Source organism: Mirounga leonina, unplaced genomic scaffold (genome assembly GCF_011800145.1).
Source record: "Mirounga leonina isolate KUSES-001 unplaced genomic scaffold, KU_Mleo_1.0 Mir_104, whole genome shotgun sequence".
Lineage (NCBI taxonomy): Eukaryota > Metazoa > Chordata > Mammalia > Carnivora > Phocidae > Mirounga > Mirounga leonina.
In genome coordinates this window covers 15,653,261-15,671,938 of record NW_023270231.1, presented here as the reverse complement: position 1 = coordinate 15,671,938, position 18,678 = coordinate 15,653,261, and the positions used below count along the sequence as shown (strand labels likewise).

Genomic DNA, 18,678 nt, shown 5'->3' with positions numbered 1-18,678 from the left:
TCTGTTCCCTCTGTCCAGAATGCTCTTTCCCTCAGTGTCTGCCTGTGCCCCCCTACTCCAGAGGCCTTCCCTGAGCACTCTATCTAAAATAGCAGCCCCATCCCTCTCTATCCCTTCATCCTATTTTATTTTTCCCTATTTTATGATTTATCACTATCTGACATATATTCTATTTGGTTTATTGATTTTCCCCAATGGAATGTAAGCTCCATGAGGACAGGGGCTCTGCTCAGTTCACTGCTGTATCTCTAGCCTCTGGAAGAGCATCTGGCACAGAGTAAGCTAAACACATATTATTGCATGAATAAATAAATGATCGATTGAATTCTGACTCCACGATTTTCTAGCTTGAATTGCTTTGGGCAGGTCATTTCACACCTCTGAAACCTTCAGTGCAAAAGACAGGGCACACCCTTCTCCTAGGGTTATTGTTCAAATTAAATGACAAGAGTGTGAAAGGAACTGACACACAGTAGGTGCTCAGTAAATGACAAGCCCCATCACAATTACTATCCCCGGGGGTCTCAGGCTCAGCCGCCCACTCACTGAGGCCTTGGACACATTGATGGTCTCTCTGAGCCTCAGTCAAGCGTACCCATGTCCCACGCCAGGATGTGTAGTGAGGCCCAGGCAGGCCCTGTAAAGTCCCCAGCAGGCCATCTGAAACACGGGAGGGCCTCACCAAGTGGCAGCTACTGCCACCCTGGGCAGTGTAGGATTTGGACACCAGCCCCAGCTTTCTTATTCTGTGATCTTGGGGAAGCTGCTAAATGTTTCTGGGCCTCAGTCTCCTCCATCTATAAAATGGGAATAATGACAATATCTTCCTCCCAGGTTGTCCTGAGGTCACAATGAGATCATGCACCTGAAAGAGCTTCACAGAGCCCCAAGCAAATGTGCTGGGACACACGGGATGGGGCCCCGGGATGGAGAGAGACCCTCATCATGCAGGGAGGAAGGACAGAACCAAGAGTTATGCTTGGCCGGAGCTCGGAGGTGGGTTGCAGAGAGAGCACACAGGTCAGCAGCCAAGCCCCGGCCCAGCCAAGAAGGTTCTCCTGCCCCCCTCTTTCCTTCCCCTCTGTAGGGCTCCCCTGGGGACTTCTCCTGGCCAGTCTTGGCAGGAGGTGGTTTCAGGGAGGCAGGTGACAGCAGCAGGACCCCACAGGAGACATCCTCCTCTCAGTCAACCTCCTGCCCAATCTGCTTCCCACCCCAAGACTAAGCCGGCCTCTCCCCTCCATCCTGGCCAGGCCCTGGGGAAGACCTAGGAGAAAGGGCCCCTGGAAGTTAAAGAGGCGGACAGACTCCTTGCACTCCCGCCCATGAGAGCCTGGGCCCGACCTGGGCCCTCTGACTGCTCTACCACCAGACACAGAAGGGGGCCCAGGGCTGCCTTGCTCAGCCTGTGCCCGGCAAAACCCAGATGCGGGCTCCACAAACGACTCAAGCAATAATCCCGAGCCTGTAAGCTCCATGCAGCATGATTCGGGGTATGTTTCGTTCTTTGATGAATTCCCAGTACCTAAAACAGTGCCTGGCACTCAGCGAAGTGCTTAATAAATATATGTTGAATGAGGGGTTCCATCAGTAAATGAATGAACGAAGCAATGAATCGGTGACTAAGTGAAGTTCCCTGGAGGCTGGCATGTTTTTGGTGTGTTTTTTGATAAATACCCCGTGCACCGAAGAACACAGGAGATGGCGAGCAAAGGTTTGTGAACGTATGTGCCTGAATCGGTCATCCAATCAATGACTCGTGGGAACGTAATCTCTCTGAGGGCAAGGATGTCCAGAAGCTAAGATCCCTCGGTCTAAAGCTGCGTTCTCAGTGCCTAGAGCAGCGCGCGGAGCAGGCGCGGTGGCACGAATCCGTGCACGAATGAATGAGCGAGGCCCCAGCTCTCAGAGCCAAGAGCGCACACCACCAAGAATGAGACACAAAGGGGCCCGCCCTGCCTGAGCCCCGCCGCCCACCACCACTCACCTCCTGTTTTTTTTAAATAATTTGTCGATTGTTTTTAATTGTTGAGGCAGTAATACTTGGTTCATGAAACTGCAATATACAGAGAGGTGAAATAAATAGCTTATATATATATAATATATATAATATAGCTGGTTTTAAAATATTCCCTTATCATTGGTGTACTAGGTCACGTGAGTCACGGAAGGTCGATAGCAGCATCCTCCAGAACTGCGAGCAATGCAGGGTCACTTGATTGGACGAGGCCGTCTGTCGTCGGAAGTCGAGGCGCCGAGAATTCCGAGGGGCACGCCTTCCCTGCGCGGTGTCTCGGGACAGCTTGCAGTGGACAATAAATAAATGACTGCAAACCAGAGAGCGATTTTTGTTGGAGTCTGGGGCAGGGATAGGGGGTTGGGAAAGGGGGAGTCTGGGGATGGGTACTACTTTCTCTTTTTCTTTTTTTTCTTTTTTTCTTTTCTTTTTTTTTTTTTTTCTTTCTTTCAGAACCTTTGGGAAAAAGGACTTTGGTTTCTCAGAGCGTCGTTTTCCTCCTTCAACTCCTCCTCTGGGGACGAGATTAGAGTTGTCCGTTCCTAGAGAGAGACAAGCACTTGTACGCTGACAACGGTCCCTTTTTGTGAGTCTTTTGTCAGAGACAGGGGGTTTCAAGTCAACAATAAAATCCTTATCGCTCCCCCCACCCCAAGAGTTTTGGTTCGGTTTTTGTCTTCTTTTAAACACAATGTACAAAAATAGAGCTTCTCCCTAATTTTTCATGTAAAAATATTCCTCTGATGCAGTTCTCTGTGAGTGTGAGTGTGGGCCTGGGGGCAGCCTGGGGGGCTGCGGTGGGGCCAGCCTAGCCGGGGTGCGTGGGGCGGATCCGCCGGGACCTCTTGGTCACCGTGGTGTACTTGAAGGGTTTCTGCAGCTCTGCCTGTCCCTTGGGGTAGCGCTTCATGAAGTGCACGTCCTGCTGGTTCTCCCGGGTCTTGGGACCCTTCCGCGGCCGTCCCTTCTTGGTGAAGCCCACGTACCAGCCAGAGTACTTGGCGGACATCAGGGCTGTGTAGTTGTTCTCCAGGACCTTCTCAATGAACACACACTCCTTGCTGGTGCCATCGGGCTGTAGGAGGCGAGAAAAGAAGGTGAGAAGGGGAGGGTGGGTGTGAGGGGCAGAGCTACGTGGACAGGGTGTGCGCAAGTGGCGGAGGCTTGGGGCAGTAGAGTAGAGGGCCCGACCCAAGTTTTGTCCCCAGTAATTTCACTTCCTGGATCTGTGCAGTGGACTTGTCATATTGGCCCCTGCCTCCTTCCCTACCCGCCAATTAGGTAATGGATTCCCACTGTCATTCAGGAATCTATCCCTTCCCCACTCAGTACGCTACAGCCAGGGGCTTCCACTTCAACTCTACTAGAACACGAAACCCAGACCTGGCCAATAAAACATTATTTCCTATGACTGCTGCAGAGCTCGGCACGTGGCCTGAGCCATCCAATCAGAGTGCTCCTCAAGACCCTTGTATAATCCCCCAAAACATAGGCTGATTTAACCTTGAGGAACATGTAAGGCTGAAGCAAAGGCAGCCATTTTACCACAATGAGGAGAAACGTTGTCTGACAATAAGGCCAACACAGAGGAAGTAAAGCCAAGAGGAAGGGAATGAGAGAAACCAAGTCCTGGTCACAGCCTTTGGGCTCTGGACCAAACAGAGTCTGAAGCTCATTACCTCATTTCCTTTAAAGTAGTTGAGATTATTTTCTATCACCTGCAACAGAAAGGAGTCCCTGCAGATGTGCACAAAACCTGGTATGAAGTCTGCTACACCACTGCCACTCCCCTCCACTGCAATACAGTTACATTTAAATTACATTTAACGTGGGATATGGTGCATTTTAAATGTTTGGTGTGAAGAGGGGTGGGGACCTCCAAGAATAAGAGTTTTTGCATGGCCAAACTCCAAAGCCTATGCCTTTGGTTCTGAGATCAGGCTCCCCAGCAGATGTGTGAACTCCCTAGGAGACAAGGGATGCCGGGCAAGGAGTACTAGATTTGGAGTCAGGAGCTGAATCAACTCTAACACTTCCTTATGTAACCTCAGGCTAGTTAATTCCACTCTCTAGACGTCGGATTCCTCGTCTGACCAAACCGGGACAGGGACCCCTGCGTCACAGAAATGTTGTAAGGAATGATACTTATACTTGAGCCCCGTACACAGTAGGAAATTGCTAAATTATTTCTGAAGAGCAGGTGGTTCAGATGGCTCTGGCCTCCCTCCCTGGATCGGAGCTGGACAAAGGATGGTGGGAGGCAGGGCTCTGAATCTCCTCCCTGAGACAGCCGAATTGCTCCATGTAGAAGAGCGAGAAGCACACAAAGCTGGAAGGCCTGAATTAGCAGCACTCGAGTTTCCAACTAACATCTCCAAATTTAGGCTGGGCCCACTCCTCGTTACGGACGGATGCCCGGCCAAGTTGGAAGCCCAGCGGTCTGGCTGTGCGTGGTGCCTGAGGTGCGAGTTCCAGCCTTTTGTTTGAAGTGGAAAACAGGCTGGAGCTTCCAGGAACGTTCACCTTTGAGTGGAGGGCAAGCTTAGGCCCTGCAGACAAAGTGCTGAACTTTGCAGAAAGGGACAGACAGGGTAAGAAAACATTCTCTGGAGGCCGAGATCTTTCGAGGAGGCTACAGAGCCGGCAATGGGTGGGACTGGGCATGTGGGACCCAGAGGACAGTGTCTGTCAGGGGGTGAGCCATGAGGGACTCTTGTGAGGGAAGTGGGACATATGTACAAGGCAGGTAGAGGGGAGTGGTCCTCCTGGGCCCCCCCATGGATAATTCTGGAAGCTGCCTATCCAATCTAAGCCCAGGTCCCTTGGTCACTCTCAATGGAACAGTCACAGCAAACTGAACAAAGCCTACACCATGCTGTTCCCCACCATAGAATACCTGCCACTACCTGGAAAACTGCTTTCATCCTTCAAGGTCAAGCTCAGTAACCACTTCCTCCAGGAAGCTTTCCTTCACTGCCATCTAGCTCCCTCTTCTTCATTTAAGACTCCATTCAAGCATTAGGTTTTATGGGACTCACATACTCCATCTTCTCCCCCTTGGCACCCACTCCTCCTCCCGCTCCCCAACAGAGCAATCCCATATCTCCCTGCCTCCTCATTAGCCCAAGAGCTTCAGGAGGTCAGGACCACCTGTCAGTTGCCCTCATGGCTCAGCACAGGTCTTGGGCACCCAGAGCATTTGTGGTTGAATAAAGGAGAGTTCTGGGATAGAAATGGTGGCAGGAACCCCTCAAAAGGCTTTCTCCTAAAAGAAAGTGGATACTGTCCCCTGAATCCCTCACCAATGTCCCAGAGACCATCGTGAGCTAGGGGAGGCCCTCCTGGGGGTGTGCTGAGAAAGGGACACACAGCAGGTAGAGGACCAGAGCTCCCGGCCTGGCCACGTAGGCTCCCTACTCCTTCATTCACTCGCTCATTCAGCATTTCCTGCTTGTCAGTTATAGGCTCGACATCTCCACGTGCATTATTTCATTTAATCCTCTGAACTTGCTCAGGTAGACTCTCCCTGCTAGAAGAAAACAGAGTTCAAAGAGGGCGAAACGGCTTGCCCAAGGTCACGGGACCTGTAAGAGGCAGAGCCACGTTTTTACCTGCATCTGCCACTGCAGTTCCTTTCTCCTCTGCCCAGTTCCAGAGAGGTCCATGAGGAGAAAGAGTGTGGAAGAGAGGGCAGGGCGCTGTCTGTCAAAACTACTTCCCCTCCCCAGGCCCACGCGGCCGCCATCAGCATGAAGCAAGGTCTCGGACATGCAAGGAGCAAACACAGCGCCTGGCACTGTTTGTGTGTGCCTGGGTGTATTTATGAGGGCTAAAATTCCCAGCACCCCAGAGCTTGGGAGCCCCTTGGGAGGAGCCACAGTACCCGTGATGGCCACAGGAACCTCCCCCCCCCCCCCCCCGCCCATGAGCTCAGACACAGCAGATTCGAAGCTACTGGCAAGCCACACCTGGCCTTGACCCTCACCTCTGTTCCTGACTACCTCTATGACCCTGTTTATTGCCTGCAAAGATTTACAAAAAAACACCTGTGCTTGGGCCTCACCCCCAAAAATGCTGACGCAATGGGTTCAGGCAAGGCAGACCATCAGTATTTACAGAGTGAGTGAATATCCCATCGCAGAACTTTGGTGATTAAGTAGAATTTGAGCATCTCTCCCCCACCCCCACCCCCACCTCCAACCTCTAATCTCCTCCTTTCCAAACTGGAGTCCTATTCCTTCTATTTGATCTGAAGACTGAATCCTGATGACATCATTTGGCCCCTAGATCCCGTCTTACTTGAAACTAGAACTACCCCCTGGACATTTGTAGTTATGTGAGCCAAAAAATTCCCTTTTTTGCTTAAGGCATTTTGAGTTGGGCTTCAGTCGTTTACAACCAAAGCAGTCTTCACAAAGATGTGGTGGTGGGCAGGGGACCCCTCTGCCCTGAAAGGTCTGGGGTGCCCCTGTGCTGCCCCAAGGAGGGCTCACCAGTGATCACTCAGGTGGGGGCAGATCAGAAAATGATCGATCTGGGGTGAATCCTCAGAGACTGGGGGAGGGGGGGGATGCCTAGCACATAGTGCTCCATACTCAACAACTGTTTATGGAATGAAAGGATGTGCTTCCTCCTGGGCCAGAGAGATGTGGGGTCCAGAAAGGTGGCAAAGGGAAGGGGGCTACCTGAGCATGCAGGGGCGCAGGGCAGAGCTTTGGTATATGATTGTCATAGTTCAGCAGAGCTACAGCCAGGGGCCCAGAACATCTGAAAAGGCTCTGGTGGGGGTTCGATGCATGTAGAGCCAAAGAGGCGCAAGGCTGGCACCCAGGGTCAAGACCACCCAAGAAAGCTATCCTGTTAGGCCCCTGCAAAGGAGTCAGAGCCTAAGCTGAGGTCAAGGGTTTCCACAGGTGAAGGAGTAACTTTGTGGCCTGGCTTCAAAGGGGAAGTGAATGCATATTTATCAAGTGCCCACCAGATGCCAGCATTATCATTGCCATTGTACAGATGAGGACACCGAGGCTCAGCAGTTAGGGCACTTGACGTCCTGGCCCGACATGAATAATTTTAGCTGTGGCTTAAGACAATCCTCAGAAAGCAAGAACCATTTTTCTACTTCTTTGGTGCTTCTGCAGCTCTGTGGCCCGGTACACAGAGCATGGATGGATGGATCCGGACTCAGCCCTCCGGGAGCCCTCAGTCGAGTTGCAAGATGTAGGCACACAGACAAACAGTGACAACTCAGGTTAGCGACAGGCAAAAGAGGACCGTGTGAGGGACTATGGGCTCCAGGGCAGGTGTGCTGTATGAGGGGTGGGGGAGGCCAGAAGCTGCTGAAGGCTGCGCAGGACTTAGGGCAGATGGACAGAGGGAGGGGCGATCAGCATGTACAAAGCCCGAACGCCCTGCCCAGGGATCGGCAGTTGGCAGTGCCATGTGTCGGGGGCTGAAGGAACTGGAGGATGGGTGGCAGGGCTGTGAGGCCAGGGACGCTCCCCAGGGCCTTGTGTGTCTCCTCAGGGAGTGTGGCCTTTCTCTGGTAGATGGTAGACGGTGTGGACCCACGGATGGGTTCTGAGATGGGTTGGGGGTGGAAGACAGGGGATGCGCGTTAGAAAGCTGATGGTGGGTAGTGAGCAAAGGCGAAAGCCTGAGGCTGGGACTCCTGAGGCAGCTGGGGCGACAGTTCCAGTGAAAGGATGAGGCCACAATAGAAGCAGTGGCAGCAATGAGGAACAATGCAGGGGTAACCCCAGGACCTTGGGGCCTGCCTGCCTAGGAGGCTGTGATGAAACAGCACCTCAAGAGCCTGTGGCTCCTAGCTACTGGGACCAGAGACAGTGAGGGGAGCTGGGCTAGGCGGAGGGCAACAGGGGGCCTGCCCAGGGCCATCCTGGGGCAGGTGGATTTGGGGGCCAGCCCAGAAGACGGGCGCGCCTGTACTGGGATGGGGGAGCTGCCGCGAGCGGGGGCGGGAAGGAGGGAGCCCTCCCCGGGCTGCGCCGAGCCTGGCCCAGCCAGCGCCAGCTGAACCGTCCCCAATATTAATGACGGGAGAGAGGGCGAGGGGGCAGGAAATCGGAGCCGGCTCCTGTGGAAGCGGTGACTCAGCGGCCAGCCGGCGGGCGGGCGGGCGGTGGGCGGCCGGCGGCGGGGAGCGGGGCTGCTCTTTTGACCCCAGCGCGGCCCCCCTGGGCTCAAGCTGCCGGGAAGCGCGCAGACCGGAGGGGGGGGCGCGCGGGCACCGGGCACGGCGGGCTGCCGCGCGCCCCCCCTGCAAGCCGCGAGGCAAGGAAGCCGAGCGTCCAGCCGCAGGCAGGTTGGGCCTGGGAGGCGGCCCGGGCGGGCAGGAGAACAAAGCGCCTGACGCGGGGCCGGGCTGCGCCGCCACAGGAAACGCACTGCCAGGCCAGGGGACCCGGCGCCCGGCCCGCCCGCCGCCCCTGCCCCGATCCCCTCGCCGGCCGGCCGCCCCGGGACGCGGAAAGTGAATCACTAATTAAAACCACTCTCCGGCATCCCGGCATCCCGGAGCCACGCTCTGCGGATTACTATTCTTGTGCTCCCCGAGCAGAAGCTTCAGTTGGTGAGGGCAGTGCGGCTGGACCCTCTGCCTTCCAGACCGGGCTTGGGATCCCGCGCCGCTCTAGTGTGGGACCTGGGACAAGTGCCTCGGACGGCGCCAAGCCTCAGCTTTCTCCTCTGCGAAATGGGGATGGTAGTGGTGGCGACCTCATGGGGTTATTTGGGAGCATTTTTGCACAGTGCCTGGCAGAAAGTAGGTGCTCAATTAGCAGAAGCTATCAGTAGTGTTATTGTTAACAAATAAGAAGCAACGGAACTCTGGCTCAAGTCCCTGGCCTGTTGCACTCTCCCCAGCCACTAGGGTGTGAAGGAGGGGAAGAGGGAGAAGAGTTGGGGGATTCAGGAAAACAAAACCATGGCTTAAACAGAAGTCAGGGCCCTGCTGCCTCCTCCCAAGACCGTGTAATAAATGCAAATCACCAGCCAGGGCCTTGCACGGGAACAGGAAGAGCCATCCTCCTTAGAATCAGGATCTACCCTGCACCCCTCACTCCACCTGTCCAACAGAACCATTTTACAAGTTAGATATGGGGGTGAGTAGGGGCCCAGCAAAGGGAAGAGAACACAGGGCACGAGCACCAGGTAGCTACTTGCCCGTTAACACCTTCCACTGGAGCACCCAAAGGAAGCAAGTGTATGAACTTCACAAACAGGCACACCCAGGAAAAAAGGGGGACACCAAGCAGGACCTGGGGAAACTCAGAGCCCCAGGCCTGTGGGTCCACCCCCCCATACCCACATGCCACCCTAATTTGTTACATGCAGCTCTGTTGCCTATTCCAAAGTAACAAAATCTTCCTGAAATGCTAGAACCATGAGGCCCAGCGCTGAGGAGGCAGCGGGGTCCGGGCTTCTCTGCAAAGCCCTGGCGATTGTTCAACCATTGCTGCGGCCCCAGCCCTTCGCCTGCCGCTTCCCTGTTCTCAGTCAGCAGACACATGCAGGCAGGGAGCCCCTGAGCCCCTCGGGGTCCACATCGAGCAGGAGAGATCAGGACCCTGCATGCTCCCCAAGGTCACGGCCATGGATACCTCGGCCTGGCAGGCTGTGATGTGGGGGCAGAGAAGGGGCTAAAGGAAGAGATTACAGTCAGAATCTCTCTCTCTCTCTCTCTCTCTCTCTCTCTCTCTCACACACACACACACACACACACACACACACACTCACCGGGCTTGTTTTCCATTTGGGGCTGACAAGGCCCTGAGCACCCTGTTCCAGCTACCCAGTGTTACCAGGGGGAACCCTCCTGAATACCCTGGGAATTCCAGACCATCACTCACCTTCCCCACGAGCTTGCCTTTCCGGTTCATACACAGGTAGAATTCCGTCTCCTTGCCCTTGATCCGGACTTGACTACCGAAGGTGTCTGTCTCCACTAGGAGCTGGGCTTCGAAAGGCAGAAGGAGAACAAGACACATTTTTTTTACCAGGGGCAATGGTTTGGCCGAAAGGCTCAGCGACATGATCCCTGACCCTGTCCCTGGACCCCCTCACTGCTCCAACATTGGGCATGGGGAAGGCTTTGAACAGGTCTCACTGGGGCACCCTGCCCCTTAGGCAGCCAGAGAGGCTTTCCGTCTGTGTTCTCCACCCCCAGCCTCTCTTGACTCCACTTGGGACCTACATGGCTCCGGCTGGAGGGTTGTTCTGCCCCTTGTGGCTAAAGACCAGTGTATTCTCCCCTCACCCACCCCACCAGCCCCTCATCTCTGTTCCCCAGAACAGGACACACAGCCACCAATAACCCCAGAGAAGTAGCAGTCTCTAGAATGGGGGCACAGAAAAACGCATGCGAGTTTGCACGGGCACGCTCACACCCTGCCTCGGGGGATATCAAGCTACTTCCTCCAAAATTTAGGTCAAAGGCGCCTCCCTCCAGGGCAAACATGTAGAACCCCTTCTATGTCCCCTCCCCACGCCACACCTTTGTAACTTAAAGTGGGGAAGGCCCAGAGAGGAGAGGTTTAAGGCCCCCGGGAATGGAGGCTATCTTCAGAATATTCTACTTTGCTCAATCAAGGCCACCGAGGCTGAAACATAGCGAACTTCCAGGAGCCCAGAAGTCCCAATCAGGACCCAATATTCCCTGGTTCGAAGTAGGAGACCCCACACTAAATGACCCACTCTCCATAAAACCTCCCTTAGGAGAGGGTGGTGTCCAGAGCTGATCCCCCAAAGCCCTGACTGAGCAAGGGTGTCAAATGGTCAAAGGGTGAGTGTCCCTTGATTAGGCATGCTGTGCCTAATCCCTGTCCCTCTGCCAATCCACTTTTTCTCCCCAGTAAGGTGCTGTGTGACTTCAGTAGGCCACACACACTCTCTGAGCTCTCTCTCCTCTCTGGCCTTGAATTCCTATGCCTGGTTCCCTCCCCAGCACCTCCTCCCACCGCTGCCTTCTTTGCCTATGACTCCCCCATTCTCACCCTCCCCTCCCGTCTCTGACCCTTTGCTTCCCAGCACCTGCCCCTCCCTCACCCACAAACTTTTAATTTCAGTGACAAGGGACTTGCTTCTCCATAACGAAAATCATAGCCCTAAATACGGCATCCTTGGAGCCCCAAAGCGCGTACCTCGGTGCCCCTAAAATACACTAGGTATGATTTTAATAAAAAAAAATTAAAAATATATACCCTGGTGCCCTGCTGTGAAAATTAAAACCATCTGGAACTCAGGATTTCCAATAATTAATCTAGCCCTCCTCTGACACCACTGCTAATTAAAATATGATACCCCACCTTTCCAAGGAAAATAAGAAGAATTTACATAAAATTTAAAGATCTAACAAGAATTTAGTAATTCTAGAAACAGGGAGGGAGGGGGAGGCACATTCTTCTCTCCACCTTCCCCCATCCCTAGTAAACACAGTCAAGAAAATTAAGCAACACTGAGATAGGGGGTTACAAGCCCCGCATCCTCCCCGCTCCCCTTGAATTCAAACTCCCTGTAACTCTCCCTGGGAACCCAGAGCCAAACATCAGAGCAGCCTGGGGCTTGCTTTCTGCATCTCCTTGAAACGCTCAGGCACCACACAGGACGGAGGTCGTGGGGTTCAGGAGTGTCCCCCATGCCAGGGGGGTGAAGAAGACAGCACATGTAAGGGAAAGGCGAGAGCTTTGGAACGCGCAGACCTGGGAATGAAACCCCGGCTCCACTTGCCAACCATGTGATCTTGGGCCTCAGTTTCCTCACCTGTAAAATGGGTATAATCATCCTTAATCTTCAGAAGGTATTGTGAGGATTCCACAAAAGGAAGGCAGAAAGGTCCTAGCACCTGTTCTCAGAGGCCAGGTGAGGGAAGTAACTATTGTGTTAAGTTTTGTAATAACTGCAAAACTAAACCCTTTTCCCCTAAACAAACACACACACACACGCGCGCGCGCACACACACACACAGCATAGTGGGAAAAAATCAGATGCATGTAAAAGGGCAGAAGTAGAACCAAACTTGTCTCCCCAGGCATGCCTTCTGACCTGAACTTCTTCAGCATCCTCCAGGGTCACAGGCATCCCACACTGCAAAGTGCATCAGAACATACGTTGGGCTGGGACTTATTGGGTCTGATTCCATTTCTGGCATCGCCATGCTGGGCTGTGTGACCTTGAACCAGGCACACCACCTCCCCCTGGCCTCAATCTCCTGACCTGTGCAAGGGGGAGGGGGAGGCTCACCCCTATTCTGATTCTCTCTGGGATTGGGGCAGAGCCTAGGAGAGGAGTAGGGATGGGAGACTATAGAAAGGGGCTCAGGCCCCAGGACTATGGCCCAAGAGACCCCAAGTGAGTCTGAGGGGAAGTCTGTCCCTCTCCCAGCACATGCCTGGACCTCTGTCCCCAGAGCAGTTCCTACCGTTCTGGCTCCCACGTGAGCCCACTGAAATTTATACTTCACCTTGAGCTTGGGTGGTTTTGTCCCCATTTTATAGTTTAGGAAACTGAGGTTCAGAGAAGCAACCCAGCAGGAGGGGCTGCCATCAGGTCTGCCTAATTTTCTGCTGGGGCCTGGGCATTAGGGGAGGTTCCCCAACTCCGGGGAGATGTAGCCCTCTGCCCGCCCCCCCCAATCCCCCAAGGCTCATCAGTCACAGCCCACCACAGAAAGCCCTGGCCTTTGCCCGAGCTGTCCAAAGGGCTTAGGCTGGGCCTGGCTGCACCTCTACCCTCATAAGCCTAGCTGCCCTCACCCCAGCATGGGGAAGGTCTGCTCCAGATGCCATGCTGGGGAGCCAGCAGTCTGTTCTTCCCGACCACAGCAGGCCTTGCAGTGACCTAGACTCCACTTGGGTGCATGACATAATGAGGAGGGAGCCGGGCCAGAATTATGTAAAGTCTGCGGGGAGTAATAGTGGCAGCAGTTCTCAGAAAGAGAGAGAAAAAGAGAGAGAGACAGAGATGGAGAGAGAGAGATGGAGAGAGAGACCCCACCCACCCAGGTCAGGTTTGCTCCACAGACTACTTCGTCCACAGCATCACGGCCCCCCTGCTCATGACCCAAGCCCCCAACATGCAACTCTCAGGAGCTCAGAAACCTCAACTGGGCTCATTTCCATTCTCAAGGCCTGTACCAGGCCAGGCAGGAGGAGTCTGGGACGTTATCTGGCTCCACTCCTCATCAGACCTCCTCTCTAGGCATCCCCTCCAGACTGCACAACTCAGCAGCCTCCTCTCTCTGCCAGAGAGATCCTTTAAAAATATATAATTAATTTTATCTCTTTCCTGCTAAAAGCCTCCTAGGGATCTCCAACCCACTTAAAATCTAGCGTCTTCATGGGGACCCAGATGGTACACATGCTCCGGCCCCTACTGATCCTTCCTACATCCCACCCTCACTCACAGCCCTCCAGCCAACAAGCCCCTTTGCTGTTCCTCTCTGACACACCATGCACACTCCTGCCTCAGGGCCTTTGCACTTGCTATTCCCTCTACCTGGAGGCTGCCTTGCCTAGAGCTTCCCATAGAGGCTTCTCTTCTCTTAGGTTGCTACTCAAATGTCAACTCCTCAGAGAGGCCTTTCCTGGCTACACCATCCAATGTCTTACCGCCCTCCCCAGTCTAGCTCTACCCACCCCTGCTCCATTTTCCTCGGAGCTCTTCTCCAGATGGTCTTAGTTGCTATCTTTTTTTTAATTATCTGTCTCTCTCCACCGGAAGGTAAGCTCCACTACAGCAGACCTTACCTGTCTTATACACCACTGTGATTTCTGGTGCCTAGCCCATACCTGGCTCACAGGAAATGATCAACAAGTAAATTTTAGTAAATGCATAAACAGCTTTGTGAAGTAGATATGAGTAACACTATTTAGGGTAAGAGTTAAAGAAAACAAGATTCAGGGAGGTGAAGGGACTTGCCCAAGGGCACACAGCTGGTCAAAGCAGGGCAGATGTTGGGACCCAGTCTGACTCCACAGTCAATGCCCTCGGCCACTCCGCTCCCCACTGGCTGGTGCTACTCCTGCCACTCACTAGAACTCTGAGCTCCCACCCACCTGTCCCCAGCCTCAGGATTATTATCACATCTTCCGACTTGTCATGTGACAGAGGGGAAAACCCTGTTCCTCTCCAGGCCAGGCCTAGGTGACCTCCAAGGCCTCTTCCAGTTCTGCCCCTCTAGAAATATTATCAGTAGTCTACATTTATTTAGAGCTTATGATGTAGTGGGCACTATACGCATATTCTGTCACTCACAATATCCTCATAATAATCCCATGAGGTGAGAACTGTTATTATCATCCCCATGTTACAGGTGAGAAAACTGAGTCCCAAGGTTACACGGTGATGGAGTTAAAACCCAGGCAGCCTAGCCCAGAAGTCTTGGTCTTATCTTGTCCACCGCTCCCTTTACCTTCCCTCTGCATCAGTCCCTTCCCTGGGAGAGTAAGCGAGTAAACACCAAAGGCGGGGAAGGTCTTTGCTTTGACCTCACTTTCTTGATGCAGAGGGACTATTGGTAGAGATGCCCACAGTGCCCTTTCTATAAAAAACTCATGCTGCCTTTTTTCCCCCTATTTTCTTAAATGCTTGAAGTAACAATGATAATTTAAAAGTCCCAACAAATACTTATTTGAGCATTTACCATCTGTAGGCACAGTGCTTAGTCTGAATGTGCAGTGCCTCATTAGACGCTCACAATCCTATGAGGTAAGGACTATAACACCCATTTTATAGATGAAGAAACTGAGGCACTGAGCAGATAAGTTACATGCCCAGAGCCACAGAGTAGGTCTTGAACGCTGGCAGAGTAACTCCAGAGCTAGTCTGAGACAGACAGAGATCCGAGTTAGGCAGAAGGGTACAGATACCCTGCAGGCCAGCCAAGGCAGGGAAAAGGGAAGTGACATTGACTGACTGACTGACTGACTCCAGTGTGATTCCCTACTGGGCCTCCCAGCGTGTGATCCAGGGCCTCACTTTGAAGACTTTTGGTTTGAAGCATAGGGAACAGCAGAGAAAGACACAGAGAGGCAGCCAAAAACCAGAGACACAGTGCAAAGAGAGACACAGGAGACAGGAACCAAAGAGAGGAAGCCTGAGGGAACAAAGCTGGAGAAGGGGTTTTCTTTTCCCCCAAGCCTCAGCCTCACCAACAGCGCCCCCTCCGGAAGACCTGCAGGAGCAGTGTGGGAGCCAGGAGCCCCCCAGGGCCCTGTGTGAGATGACCAGCAGCTGGCGGGCCACTATGGCTCCAGGGCTGACTGCACGGCTGGCCACTCTCCAGGTGTCCTCCAGCGAGGAAATGTCCTTGCCACCAAAGGCACGGGAAGCTCAGAGCAAATCAATCCTCCCTTCGTCCCTCCGAAGGTGGACCAGGTGGAGAGGAAGGGGCAGGGAGAAGAAATGCTTTCTGGAGATGTTTCCACATCAGTGTCCACACACACACACACACACACACACACACACACACACACACGGCCTTTCTCCCAAAGTTCCCTTCTCCTAAAGTCCCCCAAGGAGGTTTGCAGCCCACGTGGGCTTGCTGGAAAGCAAGAGGGAAAAAATCAATAGGATTGATCAGGAGCTATATTTAATCCTAGCCATAACTCTAGGGTGGCTATTTCAGCTGCAGAGTCAGCGAGGTGTGGGTGACCACTCCTCACTGGGGACAGAAGTTATGGGACATGAGCTCAAAGGGCAGGGGTTTTGATGCCTCTTCCCAGCTGCAAGGGCCCTAGGGGAAGCCAGGTCTCTTGCTGCTTATACCCCCATTGCATGTTGCAGAGCTGGAGGCTGGAAGGATGGAGGGGAGGACGAGAGGTCGGGAGAAGAGGAGGCAGGGAGCACCAATTTGTGTGCCTGAGCTCTGTGCCAGGCACCTGCCCCAGGGGGAGAACTTCCAGACACACACGTGGCTCATCAAGCATATATCGAGCACCTGTTTGTGGCTGGCTCTGTGCATGGTGATACAGCAGCGAACCAAATAGACAAAAGCCCTCTACCCTCAAGGAGTTTGCATTATAACAGGGGAGACAGGGAGCAAAAGGCTAAATACGTAATAGAATACCTAGTAGCAATAAATGCTAGGAAGAAAAATACGTCCACAAGGAGACAGAGCCAGGAAGTCTCTGATAAGGAGACAATTGAACAGAAGCCTGAGTGAAATGAGGGAGCAAGCCATGAGGATATCTGGGAGAACAGCATCCGCAGGCTGAGGGAACAGCAAATGCGAAGAAGGCCCTTAGCCAGGAGCACACCTGGCCTGTTGGCTGGTGGGTGGGGCTGGAGCTGAGTGGGCGAGGAAGAGGCAGTGAGGCGAGGCTGGAGTGGTAATCAAGAGCCAGGCCATTCTGGGCTGATCCAAGAATTGGGATTTAATCCTCAGAGAGACAAGCGCCTTTGAGAGTGAAGTGACACAGTCTCACATTTTAGACTGCTATATGGACTATGGGCATCGGACTCAGAGAGTAGGGGGTCTCTGCAGCATCAGCCACACCAGCCCTTTCTCCTTATTCAAACACAGCCCTCCAACAGGTACCAGGATGAGGGAAATGGGGCCAGAAGACTCCCCCTCACTCTTGTCATCTGCTCAGCAAAAGGTCTGGAATGCCCCACACACCTTCCTGCGTGAGCCACACAAGTCAGTCCCAGATCATGCTTGGAGTTGCCCCATAATTATTTTATTCATTCACCCAGCAACATGTAGGTGCGGACCTGCTTTCTGCCAAGCCTTGTACTGGGCATGGGGACATGCAGAAGGGCCACTACTTTCAAGGAGCTCATGTTCTCAGGAGGGCAAGGCTGAGCAGGAAGGTGCAGGCCCATGCTGGGATGGGCTGCCTCCTCCTGACCCCACACAGCAGTTCCACAGCTGGAAACACAGACGAATCCATGCCTGAGCTCTCGAGGAAGCCAGCGGAGTGCTAACTCCACACCCCGCACGCAGCCCCCCAGTGAATGGTGAGGAAGCCCAGGCTCAGGGAGGGAATGAGAAGGACCCCAGGTCACACTGGAAGTTAGAGAACTAGATTCTTCCTACTCAGAGTCAGCCCCTGAGATGGAGCAGGGTCTCTGGCCTGGGAACAGCGTGAGGGCTGGGACCAAGTAGGTCTCACCACCGTATCCCCAGGGCTCAATAATTCTGTACAGCGAGTTAGGGACCCCAGCTCAAACGGAGAAAAGATCAGACCACACCTAGCAAGAAGGTCCAAAGACCCTGCCTCCTCGGGCCCAACAGGAGCCAGAGCAGGCCGACCTGCTGCTTGGAATCATGCCGAAGAAGCCTCTTAGGCCTACAGCTGACATACCAGGGCCCCACAGATGCAAGAGAGACCTGGCTCCTTCTGGGAGCCCCAGGAATCAGTTCCTGAGAGGGGAACTTCTACCAGAGCCCATGTGAGTACCCCCCACACCCATACAACAGCAGTGATTCAAGTAGTTACCATTCACATTTTTTGCTTTAATAATCATACAATCTGTGAGCATAAGAGATGCTCTCATTTCCATTACCCCATTTCACAGAAGAGCAAAGAGGATCAGAAAGGCTAACTCAGATCCGAGATCTCTAGCCCGCAAGTGATGGAGCTGGGTTCAAATCTTGTCCAATTCCGGAGTCTACATTCTCATCCCCTCAAAAGATCAACTTCCTGGCTGACACAGCCCCTCCAGGGGCCTGCCTGGGGGCTGTTCTGGGCACAGTCCTGGGAGGCTGGCCTACTACAAAACATTGGGTTTGGGGGTTTTCTTATCTTTTTTTTTTCTGAAGTAGAAAACCCTTTTTTCAAATGAAAACAGGAAAGAATATCCAGTCACACTGCTTATAAAGGCAGAGTTGCTCCCACACCGCCATTTCCACCACCAGGGTCCCTCCCCACTCCCTGAACGCAGACTCAGTTCATGTCCCACCCCGCACACCCCCCACAGACCCCCCATCCCCCAACCCCCTGGGCCTCTTCCTCTAAAACTCCACCTCTGTCACTGGCAGCCTGGCCCCTTGCAGCCAGGAGGACCTAATGCCTCCACACCCCGGGCTCAAGTGCATCAATCTCGGAAGCAAGTCGAGCGGGCCTTTCTCATCCTCACTTGGCAGAGGAAGAAACTAGCCCAGAGCCAGACACGCTTGCCCCAAGCTCCGCGGGCTGCTCAGTGGCAAAGCGGCAACAAAAAACAAGGTGTCCTGCCTCCTGGAGCTGTTTCTGCAATAGGGCCACTGCCTACACGACAGAGGTGGCCAGGGCCAAGGGCAGGAGGGCCAGATGTAAGCATCCTAGGTGGGCAGGGTGGCCCTAACCAGCTCGTCAGCCGTCCCCCTCCAGAAACCCTCAGCTTCCTGGCTAGCACGCTTGTCCCTCCAGCACCTGGCCCACCTTCAGGCACCTTAGGGTGCTTGGGGGGAAAGCTTTGGGGAGCCCTGGGGAGATCCTCTTGCAGAACTACGGGGTGTGATTTACATCTATGCAGATCTCACCAAAGACTGCTCCCAGATGTAAAGATGTAAAGCAGGCCAAGAGCTCCTGGGCCAGCCCCAGACTAAAGTGGGCCCGTGCCTTGTGCCTGCCCTGAGTCTAACACCTCAGGATGTCACTGAATCTGAGATTCCGAGTGTCTGTCGGGATTCCAGATTCCAGGTGTTTCTGGGGCCCCTG

The 18,678-nt window shown here is 53.7% G+C and overlaps 1 protein-coding gene across 1 annotated transcript in view; it reads right to left on the bottom strand.

Moving 5' to 3' along the window:
• Positions 1-1,999: 1,999 nt before the first annotated feature.
• Positions 2,000-18,678, bottom strand: part of FGF18 (fibroblast growth factor 18) — a 33,445-nt gene continuing 16,766 nt past the window's right edge. The window contains exons 4-5 of the mRNA XM_035014174.1: positions 9,886-9,992; positions 2,000-3,092 (exon numbers count right to left, since the gene is read on the bottom strand). Coding sequence (XP_034870065.1) covers positions 2,826-3,092; positions 9,886-9,992 — 374 coding nt within the window. The 3' untranslated portion in view covers positions 2,000-2,825. The remainder of the gene's footprint in view (positions 3,093-9,885; positions 9,993-18,678) is intronic.